The sequence below is a fragment of the Neovison vison genome, chromosome 6 (genome assembly GCF_020171115.1).
Source record: "Neovison vison isolate M4711 chromosome 6, ASM_NN_V1, whole genome shotgun sequence".
In the NCBI taxonomy this organism is placed as follows: Eukaryota; Metazoa; Chordata; class Mammalia; order Carnivora; family Mustelidae; genus Neogale; species Neogale vison.
Window position 1 is genome coordinate 120,233,451 of NC_058096.1, and position 23,189 is coordinate 120,256,639.

The following is a 23,189-nucleotide window of genomic DNA, read 5'->3' on the forward strand; positions in this document are numbered from 1 at the left end:
AATCTAGGGCATTCTCTGTCACTTGGTTCCCCTCCTAAAGAAGGGAGGACTCCTGGCACAGCACACAAACAGAGGGTCAGTAGTGTGGAATCACAAAGAGAAGACAACAGGCATGCAAAGAATGCACAGCGCTCATTTGTCCCTGCACGCCTACGGCTGCCATCATGTTTATTTACATCCCTCTGCTGCCTAAATGCTGACTTGCACCATACTGGGAGCAACCTGGGGTTACAGACATTATAGGTTTACAGGGTTTCAGAGTTATAAAATATTTTTGGATCAAATAAGTCAGGAGTTCCTAACCTGAGATTGGTAGATGGGATTCTGGACTAGTTCTTTTTGAATCTTAAATCTAGACTCCAAGTCCCGTATTCCATCTGCCATACCAACCCTGTCCCCCATGACCTCCATCACACTGAGACTTCCCAGAGCATGCTCTCTCTTATTCCTCATTGAAGACTAGGTTATTACTATCTCCATAAAAGACATATAGTATCTGCTTTATGGAGAAAAGAGAATTTTCAACTTTCTTAAAAATTATAAGGACCATTTGAAATAATTTTCCCCAACCCAGAGGAATGTCGGCTTTCATTTTTCCTATAAGGGTTACTGTAAATTCTGCTCATTTTGATATGGGGAAAGAAACAGGTAACAGATCTGTAAATCACGCTCTCCTTCTAGAGGGTAGGGGGAGTCAGGTATGGGTGGATGGGTAAGATGGCCTTCCAGGAAAGAAAGAAGTTGACCAGATAAAATCTTGTGAACATGTTAATGTCAGACCTTCCAGCAAATAAACTAATGGTACTAGCTAGCTGGCAGGAGAGTCCTTATCTATGGAATGCTTCCAGTAGGATATACCTGGCCTAAGACTTCTTGTGGTAACAAAAACCTGAATCTATGGCTTTAGGGGCATAGCTCCCTGTAAAGTATTACAGATGTTATGCCACTATCTGAGTAAAAAGTTAGTATATTTCATAAACAAAATGGCTCTCTTCAGGGTAAATGATCCGATACAACATACATCATTGAGAAGGTCTGTATGTTGGTCTGAGCCACAGTACCTCCTGAAGTTCCAAGAAAGGACTTGGAGCTGTTGGTGGTCCTGGACTTCTCTGTGCTTTATCTCTGCCTTGGGATTATTTGTATTCTTGACATTATTAGTCAAGCTTTATACTTGGTAAGAGATCTGATTACTGAGCATCTGACATGAACATCCAATCCTTCGTGTCATCTCAGATACATTCCCTTATGAAGAAGGGAGCGCTGAGTGTCCAAAGGAGAGATGAACTACTTTGAGCATGTTTGGGAGGGAGAAGTGATCCGTTCTCAGCTCTGTCCTTGGTTGCAGCCAGTATAATAGGAAAAAATTGTTCAGAAACCTGCATTTACTTCTACCAACCTGAAGTTCTCTGATTCTCCCATCCCTTCCCTAATTTTCGCCCTCCTGACCTTATTCTCATATATCCTCAAAGGAATTTCTAGGCAGAAGCACAAGAGCCAAATATGAAATAGGATTCAGTGTGCAACAGAAAACACTAATTGGTTAGACAACCCCCGCCCATCCCCCAGCCCCCAAAGCAGTGTGGCAAGTCCTCTAATCAGCTAGCAAAGCCAGAAAGTTCTCCGTGGATCCTTGTTATAGTTGATATTAAGGAGAAGGCTCCACATTTAATTTAGACTCCAAAAGGACAGCTGTAGCAGATTTACAGGGAGAATATTGAACAGCAACTGACATACAGTTTTTATTTTCATGCAACACCCAAAGTGAGGAGCCCCAGAGGACACTAATAATTAAATATCAATATATTTGGAATAAAACTGCTTTAATGAGAGAATAAATCCCACATTATTTATTTATAGTAAAAGCTCAGCAAACTATTTTTCTTTTACTCAGCGGGTACTCTGCTATCAGCACATTTATGAGTCCTAATCACCTTAGTAAGTCCTTTTTCCCCAATAATTTTACAACTTCTCCACAGTCCAATTCCCACTACTTCGTTTTTTCCCCTTCTCAGTTACCTGCACAATCATTTCTTCCTAAGACACCCAATTACAGAATGAAGGCCTAGCACCCACCCCTCCCATCACCCAAAACAAAATACAGGGTGGCCTGTCCACCCTCCCTTCCTTCTCCTGTGTGTGTCACAAGACTATCCTGGAAACCTCAGCCCTGCGGAATTCAAAGGGAGAGGTGAAAAGCTATCTTTCTCTTAGAACTGGATCTTACTTATTTAAGGCACCAGCAGTGTGTATGGGTGAGTTTCTGTTTTGTTTTACTTTTTAATTTACAGCCCCACCGACTCCTGAAAAGGCGTTGCGATACTTACATTTCATAACCACAAAATTGAATTTTAAAAAGTGTTCTGATACAAGAAAAATCATGAAAGGGTCAAGCATTAAATGGGCTAGGGAAGGAGGGGATGATTATACACAGAAATCTGGGTTAAGGACAAAGTAGAAACAATATAGTCATTGTAGTCATTGTAACAGGACTCAAGGCTAATTATCTGCTAGTCAAAGGTGAAGAAGGAGCGAAAGCTCTTGCGATTTACAGGTAGAGAGCACACCAACGATTTTGGAGAGAACACCTGTACCCCACTCTGAGGTCTTAGGAGAGTTTTGTGAGTCTTTATACAAAGAACTTGAAAAAACAAAGAGGACATCTTTGAAAGCAATTCTGTTAAAACAGTCAAGGTGCTCTGCACATTGTTACTTTTCACATGAGGCCTCAGTAAAGGCCAAGGGCAGGATGCCGCGAGGTAATTCTCTAAGGCATCTCTGCAGGGCTGGTGACTTGAGTGCCTGGAAGCAGAAGCCCAAGAAGTCTCTTCTTAGAGATAAGGCAAGAGGAATTTGAAGGTGGAGGCCAGAAGGACCATAGTGGGGTGGGGGGGACTAGTCCATATCCTGACACAGAATGGGGAAGAAGCCCTGCTCTTATCATGGAACCACGAGGCTAAGCAGGGAGACCCCTGCCCGATGGGGCAGGGGCCACACTCCAGCATGAGTAGAAACCTAGGTTTGAAACGAGACTGGTTTTCAGGCTCTGTGAAGCTAGAACATATGAGACTCCACAAGCATCTCTACACGTGAGTTGACTTTCAGCAGATTTTCTCTGGAAATACACTACTTAGAACACGCCTCTTGCTACCCCGATGTCCTCTGCATTTGAGGAGCCACTAGCAAAATAATTAAACTTAGGGAAAACCCCACCCTTATCCCTTGAGAGCTGGTATACACTGGCGTTACATAATTGCTTGTAATACCGATTTTCCAGGCTTTCTGTGGGGGAAATGCCATCTTTTCAGATGGCTCGTATATCTTTCCTTAAGAAAAATCAGCCCAAATTACCTAGTATTTCGTATCATTTGGTTATTTAAATTTTAAAGAGAATATTTTGGAGATAATCTGAATCTTTTGCTTGGCTCCAAAAGAACCCTTATCTAACATATGGGCTCCTCCAGACACAAGAGTGCCATTGTGTTTTTTTTTTTTTTTTTTTTTAAATCTATTTGACAGAGAGAGATCACAAGTAGGCAGAGAGGGAGAGAGAGGGGGGGGGAGAGGGAGGAGGAAGCAGGCTCCCTGCCTACCAGAGAGCCCGATGCGGGACTTAATCCCAGGATCCCGAGATCATGACCTGAGCTGAAGGCAGAGGCTTAACCCACTGAGCCACCCAGGCAGCCCACCATTGTGTTTTAATCTGCACTGTTTGAGGGTTTTCTCTTAGAAACCTCATAGTCTTGACAGAGATTAAGGCAATGGTAGGTGCCATCCTGGGCCTCTATTGCCTATGTAGACTGGCACTGCTCCGAAGACCTTGACTCCTGATCCTATCAGAAGCAGGGGCCACTAGGAGGAATCTGCCTGGGCAGCCAAGTGAGGCCCCACGTGTCAGCCAGTGTCCCTGGTGACAACTGCTCCAAGTTGTGCAGTGGTGGGCAGGTGTGGAAAGAGTCACGACTTATTCCTGTTCTCGTGTCTCCTCTGTCCCCCAACAAATTAGTACCCAGAATTTCCTGGGATAGTTTATGCAGTCTGGGAGGCAGCAAAGCCAGTGGATTTCATCTCTGAAGTTTTGCTCTAGGTGGAGGTGAGGTCTTGAGGGGGAAGCTGTCCCATCCTTTGGCAAAGCTGGGCCTCCCTGGACCCGGTTGGTAGTGTGGGAGGGGGTGACACAGAGGGGAGGGCAGGTACCTTCAGGAGCAGTTGGTACTTGGTGATCCTCTGGACAGGCTTGATTAGGTAAGAAGAGATGGAGTTGGCCAGACCATGCCGCTGCTGTATCTCCTGCAGGGGTGACAATGGGCGCCATTACACACAGAGGGGTGGGTGTGTGCACGTGTGCATGTGCGTGTGTGTGTGTGTGTGAGTGTGTGTGTGTGTGTTTGGGGAGGAAGTAGGCAAGGTGAGAAGAAAGAAGAAAAAAAGGGTAGACAATTATGAGGAACTGTTCTTTGATGGGGAGAGAAACAAGAGAGACCCAGATGAATGCATAAATAGTGGAAAGGAGAAATGGCAAAAGGGGAGAGAAAGCAGATTTGTGTGAGAGAAATGGAGATGAAGAAGACACGGGGAAGGATAACAGTGGCAAAAGGAAGTCGGGAGAGCAATAATAAACAGAGTGGGGCAGAATTAAGGGGAATAAACCCAGAGCGGAGGCACTCACAGGGGGACAGCAGGACGATGAGAACAAGGGGAGGCAGAGAGCGGAGCTTGGAGGTCTAAGTCCGTGGCTCCTGAGTCTTTATCTCCTTACAATAGCTCGAGGGCAGATCTCCTTTCCACCCTCTTCCTCTCCACCTTAAACCACCCCAGCATGGAGTGCCCTCTGCATTCCCTGTAACTTTCTTATTGTGACCCATGATACCTCCCTCATTCCTCAGTCCCCCCTCACCGCCCCCCACACGAGGCCAGAGATGGTGGAGTCTCTGTTAGTTGTTTTAACTTGTGTTATCCCTGGTGACAAGTCTTTCCTCTCCACACCATTTGTGCCCAGGCTACGGCCATGACCTCCAGCTGCAGTTTGGGCCTCCAGCCTCTTTTTAGTCCATTCTCCATCTTGCCTCCAAAATGACCTCCCACTCCCTAAGGTGTAGGCACTGTGAAGGGCAGCGAAGGGCCCACGTGGTTCCCTGCCTCAATGGCCTTACACCCCAGGTGGCTGCGAACACCCATGCACATAAAAAATAGCAACAAAGGAGATGCAGAGAGAGGAATGGCTAGTCCAAGAGTGGCAGATGGCTCAGGAGAGATAAAGTCTTCAGCTGAGATTCAGAAGATAGCTGGGGGTTGGGGGGGAGGGAAGGGGAAGTGCAAAGCTGGATAAATGGCATTCTACAAACAGAAAACATATTTTAAAAGTCCACAGGAAAGAATCACTGTGGATTTAGTGATAATGGGGACCATGCAGAATGGTACAGAGCATGTACACCTAGAGACCAGAAAAAAATGAAAAATACAGTTAGATAAACAAAGTATATTTAGGTCATTGATGGCGCTGAGCTAGATGAAAAAAAATCAGGATTTTGGTGGTGAGCTTCTCAATGGTAAAATATTGTAGATCTTAAATAGAAGAAAAACACGAGTGCTTTCACTGTGTCATATAAGGTCATATAAGCCTCATAGCAGGCGTGGAGGTGGGAGGATATGGAAAAAGGGGAACCCTCCTACACTGTTGGTGGGAATGCAAGCTGGGGCAGCCACTCTGGAAAACTGTACGGAGGTTCCTCACAAAGTTGAAAATAGAGCTACTGTGCGGCCCAGCAACTTCACTACTGGGTATTTACACTAAAGATACAAATGTAGTCATCCAAAGGGGCATGTGCACCTGAATGTTTGTAGCAGCAATGTCCACAATAGCCAAACTATGGAAAGAACCTAGATGTCCATCAACAGATGAATGGATAAAGAAGATGTGGTCCATATATACAATGGAATACTATGCAGCCATCAAAACCCCCCAAATCTCGCCATTTGCAAGGACATGGATGGAACTAGACAGTATCATGCTAAGCGAAATAAGTCAATCAGAGAAAGACAATTATCATATGATCTCTCTGATATGAGGAATTTGAGGGCAGGGTGTTGTGGAGGGTAGGGAAGGAAAAAATGAGACAAGATGGGACCGGGGAGGGAGACAAACCCTAAGAGACTCTTAATCTCACAAAACAAACTGAGGGTTGCTGAGGGATGTGGGGGGTGGAATAGGGTGGCTGGGCTATGGACCTTGGGGAAGGTATGTGCTATGGTGAATGCTGTGAAATGTGTAAGCCTGATGATTCACAGACCTGTACCCCTGGGGCAAATAATACACTATACATTAATTAAAAAATAATAATTAAAAAAGAAAATAGATCATTGGGTTTTTTGGGCTAAGGAATGGGGGGAGGATGAGGTGGGGATGACACTAAAGGTGTGGGGTTGCTTTCTGAGGTGATAGAAATGCCCTACAATTGACTGTGGAGATGGTTGGTCCTATCTGTGAATATACGAAAACCGTAAACTTGTTCACTTTAAATACATGTATAATTGATAGCTACAGCTCTATCTGTCCCTCTAGTTGTGTAACATGGGCTTGCCCTGAGCTAGGATCAGTGAGAACAAAGCACTGGGAGGAATACAGGAAGCACTTTAAAGACCCCCAAGATAGGACTTGCTAGGTGGCCATGGAGGAGGGAATTACAACAATGGTCGCATTCCTGCCAACTATCCCAGAAAGTAGCAACTTTCTCACTTATCTGCCCCTTTCCCAGAGGTGTGCAGTTAAAGCAGGACTTGTCCATGGATGATGGGTGATCCAGTGGGCAGCCTGACTCTCTGGGCCAAGGAACACTGTGAGTTCACCTGGGGAATCTGGCAAGACAGCACAGGCAGTAACATACTGTGCTGGCCCTCCCTCTCTGCCAGCCCTGGTAAGGCTGCATGTGGGGCAGTGAGGAAGGTCTTGCCTCTGGTGGCTGGGGCAGCCCAACTATGCTCACTGGTCACCACAGCATCAAGCATCATGGCCCCCCAGCTCTCACATCTGAGGTAGAAAATTCTGGATCATGGGAATGTGTGTCCCTTTCTAGAGCTTCAGTTTTCTGCGGACTGTTTACAATAATGGATACTAAAAGACAGTGTAACGAAAGGCTTGTCTCTTTTATAGAATAAGGGCCTAGAGCAGATATTTTCTATGTGTAGAGTTTAGGGAACCCTTTCCGACAGAGAGGGAAAAAGTTACAAATATTATGCATTCTGGAAAGCTCTGGGAACAATCAGGAGAGTTTACTGCTCTCCCTTCCCACCTCTCTATGCTGAGCTCTAGGGACTCCTACGTCATGGACTATCTTTTCTGGTTTCCAGTGTCTCATCAGTAACTACATTAGAAATGGGGGAGGGAGGGAGGGATAGGGTGCAAAATAGGGGGTATATCTAACTTACTAGTCAAAATCTAGAAATTGGCTAGAAACAGGGGTATGATGAATATAGGACTAAAGGAAAATACAGATTAGCACCACATACTATGATGTGTACAAAAGGAGCCAGGCAAATCATCAGCCAACCTCAAGGGGCCCACAGGTGGAAGGAGGTGTGTGTAATGGAAGGGTACACTGTGACCTGCCAAAAGGCAAATTGTTACCAATGCTATAAGACAGATACAAAGTATAACACAGGCATAAAGAAAGGGAAGGATTCATGCAGGAAACATTTGACCTTTAAAGGATAGAAAGAATTCTGAAGAGTGACTCTGTGTGTGTGTGTGTGTGTGTGTGTGTGTGCGCTCACGCGTGCACTCATGTAAGATACAGAGAGCACTGCGAACAAAGGTGAGGAAGCAGAAGAGTCTGAGGCATGCTCAGAACACAAGGCATGTATGTTCAGAAAAACGCTAAGTGGAAGACAGGACACAGAACATTTAAAACTTCACAAGAGACCCTTCTGGATACTGTTGGTGAATAACATCTTAAGAAAAACACATTGTTGACAAAGATAACAGTGGTAATATAACATCCAATATGATACCCAATAAATTCTGATACCAAGCTAAAGAAGTACTTTTCTTGAATTTTCCTTTTTTTTTTTTTTTGGATCAAATCTAACCTCAACAAAATTTCAAATTGGGATGCTCAAGACCATTTCTCTATTAACACTTCATTTTAAAAAGTCATGTATGCTTTTTCCTTGTCTGGCTTTCTCCCATTCAAGGGTCATTCCTTCAAGGAGCAATAAGACACTTGTGGAATCATTTCCGTTATGGCAGCACGAGGCTAGAAAGATGCCCAGAGGTTTATTTTGTAGACTTGACTATGGGGATGACATTTAAATGTCTTTATTTCCCAAGATGCCCAAAACACCATCTTCCCTACTGGAAATACTCCAATATTTATGGGAAAAATGAAAGCAGGGAGGCAGGAAGACCGAAAAACATGAAAAAGTTCTGAATTTCGTGTTGTCATTTCTGATAGGACTAGCGTAATGGGTGTCACTGTTACAGTCTCTCCCTGAACTTTCTTGTCTCCCCTCATTTCTTCTCCTTTTTCTTGCCTTGTATCCTGCATTGGCCCATTTGATTCTGTTTACCTTGGAGCTGACAGGTCACCCTCCGGGGACCAGCACTATGGAGACTTAGAGCATCATTCACAAACAGCCCTGGACCCTCATTCTGAAGCAAGGGATGAGACAAGGCCCATTGGCGCCCACTTCACTTGGCTTCCATTATAGCACAAGTGCTCAGCCCTGGATTTGCTTACTCTCACCTGGAAGCTTTTAAAACTTCCAAAGCCCAGGCCAAATCCAAGCCAATCATATCGTAATCACAGGGGTAGGACCCAGGAGTCAGCATTTTTCAAGGTTCCCCAGGTAATCCGAATGTGTAGTCAAGGTTGAGACAATCACACTGGAGTAGCACCTCTCACACTTGAGTGGGACTGGTCCCTGGACGGCTTCTTAACACTCAGATTGCTGGGGTTTAGGGGTGGAGGTTCTATTCGACAGACCTGGGTGCGGGGAGGGTCCAAAACAGGCATTTCTAACCAGTTCTCAGGTGACGTTGATGTGGCTGGTCTGGGGACCACACTTTGAGAATCCCTGCATTTGAGGGAGCTTCGCATGAAGCTGAAGCAAAACATCTTAACTCCTGTGCCATCGCTGGTCTCCTCTACACATGGGATTTATGGCTAGCTCAGTTTGGTGTCGAGGCATGGAGGGCAAATGTGCCTTGTCTAAAACCCCAGTTCTTGAGATGGGATAGGGTAAAACAAAAGACAAACACTGCTTTTGTTTGTCTCCATGCTTTATCCATGAGATAGAGGTTTGGGTGGCCAAGAAACAATGAGCAATAAAGGACAAAAACCCATTTTCCCAAAGTAGAGAAGCATTTCCACCTGTTCATCCATGGCTCAAGAATGGAAAACTATAGCTTACATCAAAGAAGGTGCCTGCGTGCTCCAGAATCAGCTGGTTGGAATCAGGCTTGTTTTTACAGTAGGTGACGTACATCTGAAATTTGTCTGCCTAAAAAGAACAAAGGCAATCATAGGTAAGCATCCATCCCTTGCTCCCTTCTGTTGACTGGGTGTAAAGGGCCCAGCAGGAGTTGTGCGGTGAAAGCCCTCAGATGTTGTGTTGCACAGGATTACCTGTGGCAAATGTTCTGGGCTTAGCAGGCCCATGTTCCCCCTCAAAAGCTTTGGAGTGCTTCTCTCCTACCTGCAGGTGGAGAAAGCTTGCTGAAAGTGAGCTTGTTTTAATCCTAGTCTGCGCTAGAAAGAATCAGAAAAACCAATTCACGTAACTTATTTTGAAATTGGATGGAATTTATGTAGACATTATCCTTTTTTTGGATTACCTACAATTGTGCTTCCCCTCTGGAAAAACTGACATTTTCTCTAAAAACAAAAATCAAAGAATGCAAACAAAGGGTGCCCTCAGCAGTAGATGTGCTTGTATTCCAAAGTTCTCCGTTGGGGGAGGTTGGTAGGCCATGCCAAAACCAATGGTCCAGGGAAAGGAAAGCAATGTGACCCTTTGGGGAAGGGCCTGAACAATGAGTTCTAACCAGATTGTTACTGCAAGCCAAGGACTTGAGCTTGGTAAAAATTCATTTTTTGTTTTTCTTAGGACCCTCCGGGTTAGTGCTACATGTCCTTACTCCCAGGAAAGGTATGTGTATTTTAGCCACCAAGTACCTTTCCCATTTGTGAAATGCTGTCAGTGTTGGTGCCCACAGAACACTTGGGATGTCCTCTTCTGAGAAAGCAGCCCAGCTATGTGTTATCGCAGGTCTCATTCATGCCAGCACTTTGCCAAGTGCTTTTCATATATATTAACTTATCTGGTCCTCCTGAGAACCCTGTGTGGTGAACTCTATTATTATCATCCCCATTTTACAGATGTGAAAACTGTGGTTAAGTAACTTCAGATTCCCACAGCTAGAAAGTGGCAGAGCCCAGGCCAGCTGATTTCAGGCTTCTTGGTCATAACTATTGGTTTTTAATACACTGAAACAACTTCTACCCTCCTATGTAAAGATTATGAGACTTACGAAAATCACCTTGGGATAATTCTTGGCAAAATGTGCGTACTTTATGCAATCATCAAAGGTTTTCTGAAACCAATTTTAGGGTTTATGTAATACGTGGAGGCATTTATCATCCCTAAAACATGCTGATAAATCATACTTACGGTTGATTGTTAGGCAGATCCAAAATCTGTATGAAACAATTTGTAAACAAACAGACACCCCAAAACCCTTCACTTGTTTTTTCTCTATACTGGCTCTGCAAGGGATCATAAATTATTTGTTTATCATCATTAATATGAACTGTGCATGGGCCCACGTATTTAGAGGTAGAAAAGTGTATTAACACAAATAAGATGGTAGTGGTAGTCTATGGCTCCTTAAGAAATAAGAATATGCCAGGAAGAAAATGTTAATGTTTTATGGTAAAAAAACAAACACACAAACAAACAAACAAGCCAGGTCCCAAATTGGGGGACTGGTTATGATATTTATTACATGTCAGTGGACTAGTCAACCTTCTAGGTCAGCTGAATTGTTTTCCCCTATAAAATATACAGCATAACCACAGCCCAGCCTAGTGCATAGGCTGTTGAGAGCATCAACTCTGTATCATGAAGACATTTTGAAAAGTAGCCCATTTTGAGTGGAAATTTTGTTGAGATAATTATTAGCTAGAACTCCTGACCCTGGGAAGGAGTTCTACATCGAGCTGCATTTAGTATCATAGGCAGACCTCCCTGGAAATGCCTGTACTCCTACCATGAATCTGAGATGCTAATGTGGAGATGCTAATGAAGACTAAGATTTCCATTTATATAATCAGAACTTGGTACATTCAGGCCATTTACTTGGTCCACAACAATAGCACCAGGAAAGAAAAGGATCAGATACAAATTTTGTAGGTCAGAACTGGGATGAATACCCATGGAATCTTTTCTTCCCTATTAAGAAAGACTATGTAACCAATTGTTTGGTGGAATCCTAAAGGTCTAATTTCCCAATCCTTACCCTGCAAAAACAAACAGTACAAAACCAGTGCATAGAACGGGAGTAGTGTGTCTATCAAGTGGTGATGTTTTTCCACTCTCCCGATGTCTCAAATTTTAGAAAGTTCTCGAAGAACTTTATGTAGAGTGTGGACACAATGTCTAAGGACTTCTCCCAAGGAGGGAAATGGGATGGACTGCTTCTCTCAGATCTACTTCTGCCCTTTCTCCAGAGTCCCTGGTCCCGTGTTAGAATGTCAGTGACACCAATCCTCAGCTCAGGCACCGAGCAGTGATGCCATCCGACACCGTCCGCACTCCTGGGAAGTATGGTACAGTGGGAGAAGAAGGATTTCAAGTCAGTTACCCAGGTAACAAAGCAGTGTCCCACATCCTCAGGCAGCTGCTCGTACTTCTCCAGCTCTTTGAGGAAGATGCTGCAAGGGGAGAGAAATTCTGGATCAGAGACATCTCTGTATTCTGCCTCCCTCCTAGCCAGAGGATGATGCTGAGGCCATACACTCTGCATTATCTACACATGGCTTTTTCACTCTCTAAGTGACACATGGTGAGGAGTGGTTTTAAATAGATCAGAACTGATTTCATTATAATTTATATTAACTGATTAATTAGTGCTACTTCGAATTGTATTGTTTCCCTTAGGGATTTCTACTTCTCGGGCTGAAAAGCAATTAAATATTATACTTGTGTTGGGGCTTTCATTTTAACTGCAACTATGAATCTATTTTTATACAAGTAATCTGAACACATTGTAACAGTTAAAATATATATAAAAATATATAGAGTATATATATATATATATAAAATATATAGATAGACATCAAAAAGAATGAAATAAATATCATCTATGATCCCAGAGATGAAGTGGAAATGTTTTGAATCCTGCAAACTTCTTTCCAATTCTTAGCCTTCTTCTCCTGGCAGCTACTCTGTGCTAAAAATTCTGAGTTAGTGTTTCCGAATGCAGACATCATCAGGAAAGAAAATTCAATGGGGAAAAGTCATAATATAGTTGAAACCTGAATTGAATTACTATGGAATCATCTGCCATGGTGGATATCCATGCCCTTGGCTTCTATCTTTGTGAAGAAATAATGAAGGGTTGACTAAACCAACTTCAAATATGTTAAGCAACTGGTTTGAGCTTAGAGAATTCAAGCTCTAAAGAGCCAGCATCACTGGAATGGAATTTGCTTTTTAACAATCGCACAGAAGTTTTAAAATAAAAAGTAATTATGATGCTGGGTGGGAGCAGAATGTACTGATGGAAATGGAAGACGTAATCTTTACAAAATGCAATGTGACAATATCTACCAAAATTTTAAAAATGTATCTATCTTGTGTTTCTGTAACTTTAACCCTGGAAAATTTCCTATATATTTTAATTTACATATATACAGGATGACATAAACATGCGCATCCATGCTGGTACTGCTTGCAATAGTAACAATAACAGGTGGTCTGTAGGTGACAAAGTAACCCGTACATCCACAGAACTGGATATTACACAGCTATAAAAAAAAATGACAAGGCTTTCTATGTTTTCATAAGAAAGATCCCCAGGGCAGGCTATTAAGTGAAAAACTGCATGATGTGGAAGAATGTATATAATATGGCCACCTTTTATCTAACTAGGGAATATGTATTCTTATTTCCACCCCAAGAAACTAATGGTTGAATGCTATAAAGTCAGTTAGGAAAGATAAGTCGTGAGATCCACTATACAGCATCATAGTACCTACAGCTAACAATACTGTGTTGTACACTTAAAGTTTGCTTAGAGGTGAAATGTTACATTAGGTGTTCTTTAATAATAATAATAAAATTATTATTAATAATAATTATATTGAATTCAATATTGAGTTGAATATTGAATATACTGAATTAGACAGAAAATAATGATAATGATTTTAAAAAAAGGAAACTTTGGGAGGTGATATGTTCATGGCCTTGAAGATGGCAATAATTCCATGGGTGCACGCTCATCCCTAAACTTATCAAGTTGTACATTAAATATGTACATCTTTTCACATGCCAATCATACTTAGATATGGTGGTTTAAAAAAAAGGTCATTACCATAGGAAGCCAAGGAAAGGCACAGGGTAGATAAAGATAGTGGTGGGTTGGACTTCTCAATCTATATTTTTAAATTTAGGTTTGATTTTTAAAATAATTCCAAAAATTAAAAGATACAAAGTAGTTCTAAATCATTGCACTACTTACTTCTATCTTCAGGAAAAACAAATTTTATTGATTTAAATTGCTCTGCATGGCTCCAATCATCTAAGCATTCTGGGAGTATTTTATAATTACAGTTAGTTATGGGTTCTGCTTAAGTGTTACTTATGTTCCCCCTCCCCCCTCCGTCAATAACATAGGAAGCTGTTGTTTTTAGTTTTAGTCCTATGTGGAAGGCTACAATGTTAATGATTAGTGGGATCACAGAGATATAATTTTTTGTCCACCTGTGATGCAGATTTTTCTGTAATAAATAGGCATTGCTGTTGTAATAAGAAAAAGTCACTTAAAAATTTTGGGGGATTCCTAGCAGTACCCATTTAATGAAATCAACCTTCCCCTCACATGTGAATTTTAGACCATCCTGATTTAAATCATGGAATGGAAGTAATTATAATGCAATTTGGGCTTTCAAAACACAAATATGCAGTGCTCAAAAATCAATGAGGTATGCTATTTCCCACTACTTTTAGAAGAACTGACATACATGTATTTAATAGGACTTCTACAATAAAAATAGGAGAAAAATTATATAATGCTGTAATTGAGGATCAAATTTTTTTACCAGGCCAAAAAGGAAATATCCCGTTTTTGCTGTAAGAGAAGCAGTCTAGGAGCACCTGGGTGGCTCAGTCAGTTAGGGGACTGCCTTTGGCTCAGGTCGTAACCTCAGGGTCCTGGGAGTGAGCCCCACAATGGGCTCCCTGCTGAGCAGGGAGCCATTTCTCCCTTTCCCTCTGCCCCTCCTTCCTGCTTGTGCTTTCTCTCAAATAAATAAATAAATAAATGAAAATCTTTTTTTTTTTTTTTTCTTTTTTAAGAGAAGCAATCTGGTTCTCCACCATATCACCTCATCACTGAATTCTAAGAGATATTTATTATGTGGTCCTTCTCCATGAGGAACACTAAGTAATATAATATATGACATCTTCAGGAGTAAAAAATCTTTTTTTTTTTTAAGATTTTATTTATTTATTAGACAAAGAGAGAGAGAGATCACAAGTAGGTAGAGAGACAGGCAGGGAGGGGCGAAGCAGGCCCCCCGCTGAGCAGAGAGCCTGATGCGGGGCTCGATCCCAGGACCCTAAGATCACGACCTGAGCCTAAGGCAGAGGCTTAACCCACTGAGCCACCCAGGCACCCCTAGGGGAGAAAATCTGATGGGCTATTCTAAGACAACGACTGGTGAAAGAAAATGAAAGACTTTAAAGAAGGAAGGACCCAGGAGAGAGGCCTTGGAAGATGAGACAGAAGGGAGAAATGGAAAAACCTAAAGGACCCTGGCAGTTGGGATGAACCACCTCAGCTTGTGAAAGACCTCTGCTTCCCCATCTCAGGATCTCACTCCAGTCCCCTCAGCTCTGACTCCCACGGTAGGTATTTACGCTCTTCTACTTTGGGCTGGTCAAAGAAATGATAAAACAGCCAGATCATGACATTCCATACAGGAGACAATTCAGGGAGTGTTTTCTTCTTTCCTTAACTTATGACCCAAGGTCAGTGGCCTGGTTGTTTAAGGTTAATTTTAAACAAATGGTAATTATCCCGATAGAACTGATCATTATCTAGCTGCTGAAGACAGTGCTAGGAATTTTCTTTAGAATCTTGGCAGTCTAAATAGAGCAATACCATGACTTCCTTGATAGTAGCTATCAAAACCCTATGAGAGGATGCTCAGTTTGACCATTTTCAAGAAATGAAAGCACTATAAAATGAATTAAATGGATAGAATACTATTCCTGTAATGAATGTCTTTCTGGAAAATGAAGGTTTTTAGCAGCAATGGCCATTAGCCCACCCTTCTACTGATCCTGTGTCTCACTGTCCTTTCCTCCCACAGCCAAGCAGAAGTTAAAGAACCAGAGTTCCCTCTTAGAGCTGTGAGGGGGTTCTTCCAAGGCTGCATTTCCCTCATCTTTGAATAACAACCTCGTGGGGTTGTTGTGAGGATTTAATAAATCCATGTGGGTAAAGAGCCCACCCCAGCGCCTAGCATATAGTAGACACTACATAAACAGGGGTTCTTTAGGACCCACGCTTCCCAATATTAACAAACTCATACCCCAATAAACATACATATTGCACTTTTCCCCATTTGTGGAGACTCATTCCTAGGGAGCTCTCCCCTAGGGGAGCCCCTGTTGGAAAATCTATAGTAAATTACCTTCCCCTAGAAAATATCCTGGGAAATCTTGATTGAGTACTACAAAAATTAGATTCCAAGGTCACAGTCATTTACGTTTGGGAAGTGCTGGGCTGAACGGTTCTCTTTACTGCAGGGCTTCTAAAGACCTATAAAATGATGAGGAACATGAGAAGTGTCCACAGTAGATACAGTGTGCAACGCCTCCCAAACTTCTTTGCAAGTTCTGGGGGCAGTATCAGACTCTGTCTCAAGGAACACTCCTGGAAAACCCTAATGGGTGATCCCTACACCTGGCTGGGCACTACCCTCTCAGGGTTTGGATCTGAGCCTCTGCATTGACCAGAAGAGCTCCCTGGGTAATTCTATTGCATTCGGTCCATAGGTCAGCATTTGAAGGCAACTGCCTCAGATTCCACCGTGCTTCTAGTTGGCAGATCCTATAATGACTCTGTATGATTTAATTTTTTAATAGAAAAAACTAAAACTTAGAAAACTATCTTGTGCTGGGCAAATCAATTCACAACCTTGAGTAAGATATTCACTACCATCTCTATGTGATTGTTGAAGGCCATGTAGCAATATTAAACTCTATTCTGCTTTTTGATGTAAAGCTTATGAAGATGGTAGATTACATAACTCTGATCCATATCATTTCATCTACTTCAAGTAGGAGGAGTTTAAATGAAAGCACGAGAGGTCACGACACCCTTCACACATTGGCACTTCCATAGCCACATCTAGGTCCTCACCGTCTCAACAATTAAATGTAATGAATCATGAGAGAACCAGCAAAGCAAGTAGTTTCAGTGTTTATGTGAATAGCTGGGGTTCTTTTTGAAGTGCACAAAACTTTTAAAGAAATGTCAAAATCTAAGCAAAGTCATTACTCTATTAAATGACCATGATGCAATTTTTGTGCGATTACTTTCTGAGGAAAATGCCTCCCTCTGGCTTCGTACAGAATCCTGGGAAATGAACCCCGTAGCATTTACTGACAGAAATGCTTTCTGAGGCTTCTGATTAAGTACTACGGAAACAGCACCATTCCAGAAGTACCTTGAGTCATTCTGATTTTGTTCTTTTCTCCAAAGGCAAATTTGTTCTCTGGTCTCACCACTTCTGGAGAAGGCCTCAAAGTGTGGTCCAGAAGATGGCCCTTTACATCAAGGGTGCAGTTTGTATTTAAAGGGGAATGTATTTGATGATCTTGTGTTGTGTGTGTGCATGTGCGTGTGTGTGCCTCTCATGCATGTGCACTTGTTAGAATGACAGAGGTGGTGAGAAGGGGAATGATGGTAGGGGCTATGGCAAGGAGGAGGAAGAGCACAGGGAGGAGGATACATAAAGAGATAAAGCTGAAGGTAGGGTGGGGAGAGCGCTCTCCTGCTCACCGCTTTGCAGGTAAGTCCAGGGCTTTGCCTCCTTAATCAAAGCAGGGTTGGGTTACTGTTTTCATGCAAGTGGAGCTAGACATCATTTCTAAAGAATCACTTGTGACTGACAGATTCAGAGTCTAGCACATAAGAGGGTCTAGAGGGCAAGGGCTGAGACAGCTAATTAGCACGGGACCACCACAAAACTCAGGAGAGCCATGTGCACTCCAGGGAAGGTGTGGGCAGGTTTGTGGAAGTGTGACTGTCAAGTTTGATCACCTAGGCTGAGCCATGAGAGTCACCCTTCTCTGTCCCTCCATCCACACCAGGAACTTCAGCCTGGATGAGAGATGAAGGGGAGGGGTGTGCAGGGCTGGAATTCCACTCTACTTATTTCCCACCCTCAGGCTCCAACCTCAAGGGGTACTTTACCTTGCTGCACTGCTACCTGTTGAACATGTTTTGTTAATACCTCCTAATTGTGTTTAACTTGTGTGATCAGAGGAAGCAAAAAGTTCCTGCATAGATATGTAACAGGTTTAACGTTAAAAAAAATATTAAAAAGTTAACCTGCCATGGAATGTTATTCATGTCCCTTAATGTGCTATTCAGCAACTAGGCATGGGCACTAAGCAGTCGGTTTGTACAACTAAAATTAACATGACTTTGATACATCCAACTGAATATTTAGAGTATGTCTTGCCTTGGGTATGCCCCAATACCTATGGACAGCACCAGTGTTGGCAGCTGACTGAAAAAACCACGACCAACAACAAAGCCATGGGTAAAGTTTTATAAGGCCCTTCTGATGGGTGGGGTCAGACCTGCAATCACATACAGGCACATCAAGGTATGGGTTTAGGGCCCAAGAAAAACTCCAACAGGTCTTTCCCTTCTTCTTCTTCTTCTTTTTTTTTTTTTTTAAGATTTTATTTGTTTATTTGACAGACAGAGATCACAAATAGGCAGAGAGGCAGGCAGAGAGAGAGGAGGAAGCAGGCCTCCGGCTGAGCAGAGAGCCCAATGTGGGGCTCGATCCCAGGACCTGGGATCATGACCTGAGCTGAAGGCAGAGGCCCTAACCCACTGAGCCACTCAGGCGCCCCTTTCCCTTCTTCTTACCCTGACTTTTGAATATTAAGAAAGTGACAATGTGATGTAATGGGAAGTTATGAAGACCTGGAATCTTTGGCTGTGCTACCAATAGGCTTGGGCAGGTCACAAACCCTTGTAAGGTCCAGTGCCTGTAATACACAAGGGAGAGGAACAGAACTAGATTATCTTGAAAGGTTTTTTCCCAGGATTTCATACTTTGTAATTCTGTGATTTCTGGAAATGGGATAAAACTAAAATCAAGAGCACTTTCATGGGAGAAGAGCATAGAAGCACTGAAGAAGCATATTTTAAGCAAAGGTGTGTGTTGGGAAATGAGAGGAGAAGCAAAGGAGAAAGCAGTGGCCTGCAGTGTGCTCTGGAGACTGGGCTGTAGGCTGCACATCCCCGCTCTCGCCACTGGATGGAGCCAGCTCCTCACCTTGTAGCTGCAGCTCCTGTTTCTAGGGCTTGTGTTAATTTAGGGGGTGGAAACTAGCACTAAAAAAGGGGAAGGAGAAAGAGAAACAGAACCTAACCCAAATATCAGAATGTATCGCACACAGTGAGGATGTTATTCTGAAAAACTTAATTTCCCTATTATATATAAGCATGTGCATCTCAGGACATAACATATTTTTTCCTATGTTCATGATGAAAAAAAATGTTTAATAAAGGTCTTGCTGATTTTCCCATCCAGATGGTGATGGTGGGGATGCCTGGGTGGCTCAGTTGGTTAAGTGTCTGCCTTTGGCTCATGTGATGATCCCAGGGTCCTGGGATCGAGTCCTATATCAGGCTCCTTGCTCAGTGAGAGCCCTGCTTCTCCCTCTGCCTGCTGCTCTCCAGTTGTGCCCCCCCTCCAACAGATAAATTAAATCTTTAAAAAAAAAAAAAAAACCCTCAAAACCAAAATAGAATGGTAGCCCTAGAGAGGTCTGGGTCTTTATTCATCTCTCTCCCCACACTCCCTTCTGCCTCGAACCTCCCTGACTGCTTCTGCCCTCCCTCCTTTCCCTCTTCCTCTTCTTCCCCTTGTTATCCACCCACTTCACTGTTCTCCCGCACTTCTCCTCTATCTAGGTATTTGATCCCTCTCACCCCCCTCACTCTTGCTCCCATCCCTTCCTCTGTGCCTCGTCCCAACACTATTTCTGACCCCAACTACCTCTACCCTCCATCTCTCTCTTCCTCCATATCAGTCTCACAGGTGACAAGACATGGCTGAACTGACGGTGGGAGGGCCCGACCTTGCCTTACCCCTGACCCAGGGTTGAGACTGACTCACAAACTCCTCCCGGAGGCCTCTGTCAGCCTCCTTGCTAGACTTGGCCACTCTCCTCCCTAGAAAGGCCTTTGTTCAAACTTCCCTCCATAATTAAGGCAGCCATCCCTGGTGGTAGAAATCCTACCAGTTATTTAAATCCCATCTCAAATGTCCTCCCTTCTGTGAGGCCTTTCCTATTTTCCAACTGAGGCCATTTTCTTCTCCTTTTAACTGCATGTGTGCTTCCCACCCCCTGAACACAGTACCTATAATAATAATTCCCGTGCCTTGGGAGCAGAGAGGCTGGGTTTGATTCACCACTTGTTACTAGTTCTAGCTCCAAACTAGCACGGGGCTGGCCCAAGAGGGAGCTCTGGGAAGATGATGGAAATGTGGGCCTGGTCCAGTTGTTCCCTGGAGTTTCCCATCCCTTCCCCCACCTCTCCCCTGCCCTGCTGTACATCAGTCTAGCTCCTGGCTGACCCTGGCTACCTGCTGTCCTACTCGGCTGACCTTGGCCTGGCTGGTGCTCCCAACTTAGCCCTCCCATAGCTCTGGCCCTTTCCCCTCAGCCCTGAGCCCAGGAATGCTAGGCTGGGAGTACAATGGGTGGAGGCCTAGCCCAAATCTTAGCTTCTGGCCAAGCCTGAAGAGAAGAAGTATACAGGGTATCTGGCCCTGGTTGTAGGTCCTTCACTTGCCTTTTCAACACTTGCTGAAAAATGACCTGTTTCAGGTAATTATCATAAGGGTGTAGGACCTGGATGACATACCTGCAGAAGTAATGGGCTGAAGTATGCCTCAAACATCCACAGAGAAGTTGGTTAGATATGAATCAAACCAACCAACTTTGGCAGTCCCGGCTGATGGTCTATGGAGTTGGGGGAGGGGTAAGAGCACAGACCCCCAGAATCCACACCGAATCTTTAAAGGGGGAGAGGGTGTCCCACCACTGGGTAAGTCTGGTTCCTCTCTGGGTCGCAACATTCTTAACTATAAATGAAGACAGTTGTACTTGGTGGTGAGGATGACCCTTGGAGCCCTAACAGCAGAGATTTTATAAAATTTGTCATTGCTAGGACTCCCATGCAAATAACAGAAAAATAACTGAAAACCAAAAAGTAAAGTTCAGATTTAACTGAAAGTGATAAGCATTTTAAACAGCTGTTCTTACTGAAGCTGAAAATCTAATCAAGACAAACTGAAAGAGAATAATTTTTTTTTTTGAATCACAAGTTGTAGGTTAATTCAAGTGGGGAGACTGTATTTAAAAAAAAATCCACTACTGTTTGGGGGATCTATTTATGGAATATGCTATCTTATCTGGGAGCTCTTAGAATGCTTGGCAAAATACAATAGAAATGGACTTAGGTCTTGTGTGACTAAGTTTCATTATCTTTTTGATTCTATAAAAAGGAGACATAGTATGAAAATGGGAAGAGCAGAGGGTAAAAACTGAGTATCATTCCACTCAAACCTCCAACTTCCGTTAAAACCACCACTTGTAGGTAGTAAATTTTACATGTTGAATTGCTCTTCTTTATAGCAATTTTGGTGCTTGATAATTTCTCCATTTACTATCTGTACAGACAGAGGTCCTTGAGAAAGATCACACACACACACACAGAAATATTACATAGCTGTAAAAAAGGATGAGACTGTGCCATTTACAACAACGTGGACAGACCTAGAGGATTTTATGCTAAATGAAATAAGTCAGATGAAGAAAGACAAATACCATATGATTTTACTCATTTGTGGAATCTGAAAAAAAGCCAAATGAATAAACAACAAAAACCAAAATCAGAGCTGTAAATACAGAGAACAAACTGATGATTGCCAGAAGGAGGGGTAAGGGACAAGGGCAAAACGGGTGAAGAGAAGGGGGAGATCCGGGCCCCCAGCTGTGGAATGAGTACATCACAGGCATGAGAGGCACAGCATAGGAAACACAGTCAATGACATTATAAGTGTGTTGCATGGTGACAGATGGTAGTTATGTCTGTGGTCAGCATAGCGTACTATATAAGCCCATCAAAGCAGCATGTTGTACACCTGCAACTCATGTAACATGATGTGTCAACAACACACATATAACAAGACTGAAACTCATAAGAAAGCCCCAGGAAACTCCTTCATTCAGATATTATTTTGTTATTAAGGTTATAACTGTTAAGGATCTGGCAGTGATGGGGAAAAAAACATACCTAAGAGTTTTCCCTGTTTTGAGACCTTCACAAACAGAAGATCTAATTATGGCACTAGCCCATAGGTCTGCAAACTCATTCTATTTTTAGTCTATGTCCATTCATCCATCTATCCATTTATCCACCCAACAAACATGGACTTAAAAGTGCACTGTGGGAAAGAGCTAGGCATTAAAAGACATGGGTCTTTCATGGAGTTCACATTTGCTGTATTTTCAAAGCTGCCTTCATTGCCTTTCCGGCTCTTATTTATTAGTGATATTAGAGGTATTGTGCTTTTTTCCAGTTAATCAAAATTTGTATGGTGTAAGGAGAAAGCACATACTATGAGAAAAGTTTTAGCCTTTAGATCCTATATATTATTAATACACAGCTTTATTTCCTTGGATGTTCCTTTAAGTTGTGAATAATTTAAAACACTAATTTTTTTTTGCTGGAGGGCTTTCTATATGCTTTGCAGAATTCCTTTCTTTTAATGCAGGATATACTAATTATTCAAGGTTATTGCTAATCTCAGTTATTATGCTATATTATAGCATACAGCATGTAACTGGCTGTGTTGGCCTCTATATTGGGATAAAGGATTATTTGCATCGACACTGAGTAGCCTTTGACCACTGGAATTTTGGGTGTTCTTTTGCCTTTTCTCTCTCTCTCTCTCTCTCTTTTTTTTTTCAGTTTATCTGTCTTCTTTTACTTTATGCTGGTAATATCAAAGTATCTGCTCAAATTCATGACACTAATTTACTAAGTTACTATGGTCTTAGAAATGATCTAACCATCTAACAAGACCGTTAATTTAACTAGAGGTAAGGTAGCTGTTAGGGAGGATAGAAAGGTCCTTCTATGAAAAGATAAGAACTTTATCTTTGTGATATCTCTTTTGGCTGTTCAAAGGCTGGTTTTTATTTTCTTCTTGTTTCTTTATAACGTAATAAATAAGTAACTTTGGCTGGGTAGCTGTGTTCTTGATAATTACATTTATTCTTCTACAGAATGTAGGCTTCCATGTGGCTTGACTTTTTTTTTTTTAAGGGCTTCTGAGAACTATACTTTGCCATTGGTAGCTATTTCAGCTCTTTAAAAATTACAAACTGCTTACTATGGCTTATTAGCATGGTATCATGAAACAAGAGTAAGCGGTAGATACTTTGTTACAACTGGTCCATTTTGACTTGAATATTCTTTTCCCGTCTATGTTGCTTTAGCAAAAGCAGGGCTCCCTGGAAGTGTATGCTGTGATCTCTAGGCTTCCATACTTAGTCATTTTGGTAAGAATATGGGGAAAGTGAGACTTGTTGACTAAATCCCAGAGGCTGTAAATCAAAAAAGTGAAAGCACCCTGCCTTAC

General features: G+C 42.6%; 1 protein-coding gene across 22 annotated transcripts in view; it reads right to left on the minus strand.

The window, feature by feature from the left end:
- The window catches only part of KALRN (kalirin RhoGEF kinase), a 661,720-nt gene that overhangs the window by 217,539 nt on the left and 420,992 nt on the right, over positions 1-23,189 (minus strand). For all 22 annotated transcript variants that reach the window (XM_044252163.1, XM_044252164.1, XM_044252161.1 and 19 more), the window contains 3 exons: positions 11,861-11,930; positions 9,409-9,498; positions 4,198-4,290 (listed from right to left, as the gene is read on the minus strand). In XM_044252163.1, the coding sequence (XP_044108098.1) occupies positions 4,198-4,290; positions 9,409-9,498; positions 11,861-11,930 (253 nt within the window). The remainder of the gene's footprint in view (positions 1-4,197; positions 4,291-9,408; positions 9,499-11,860; positions 11,931-23,189) is intronic.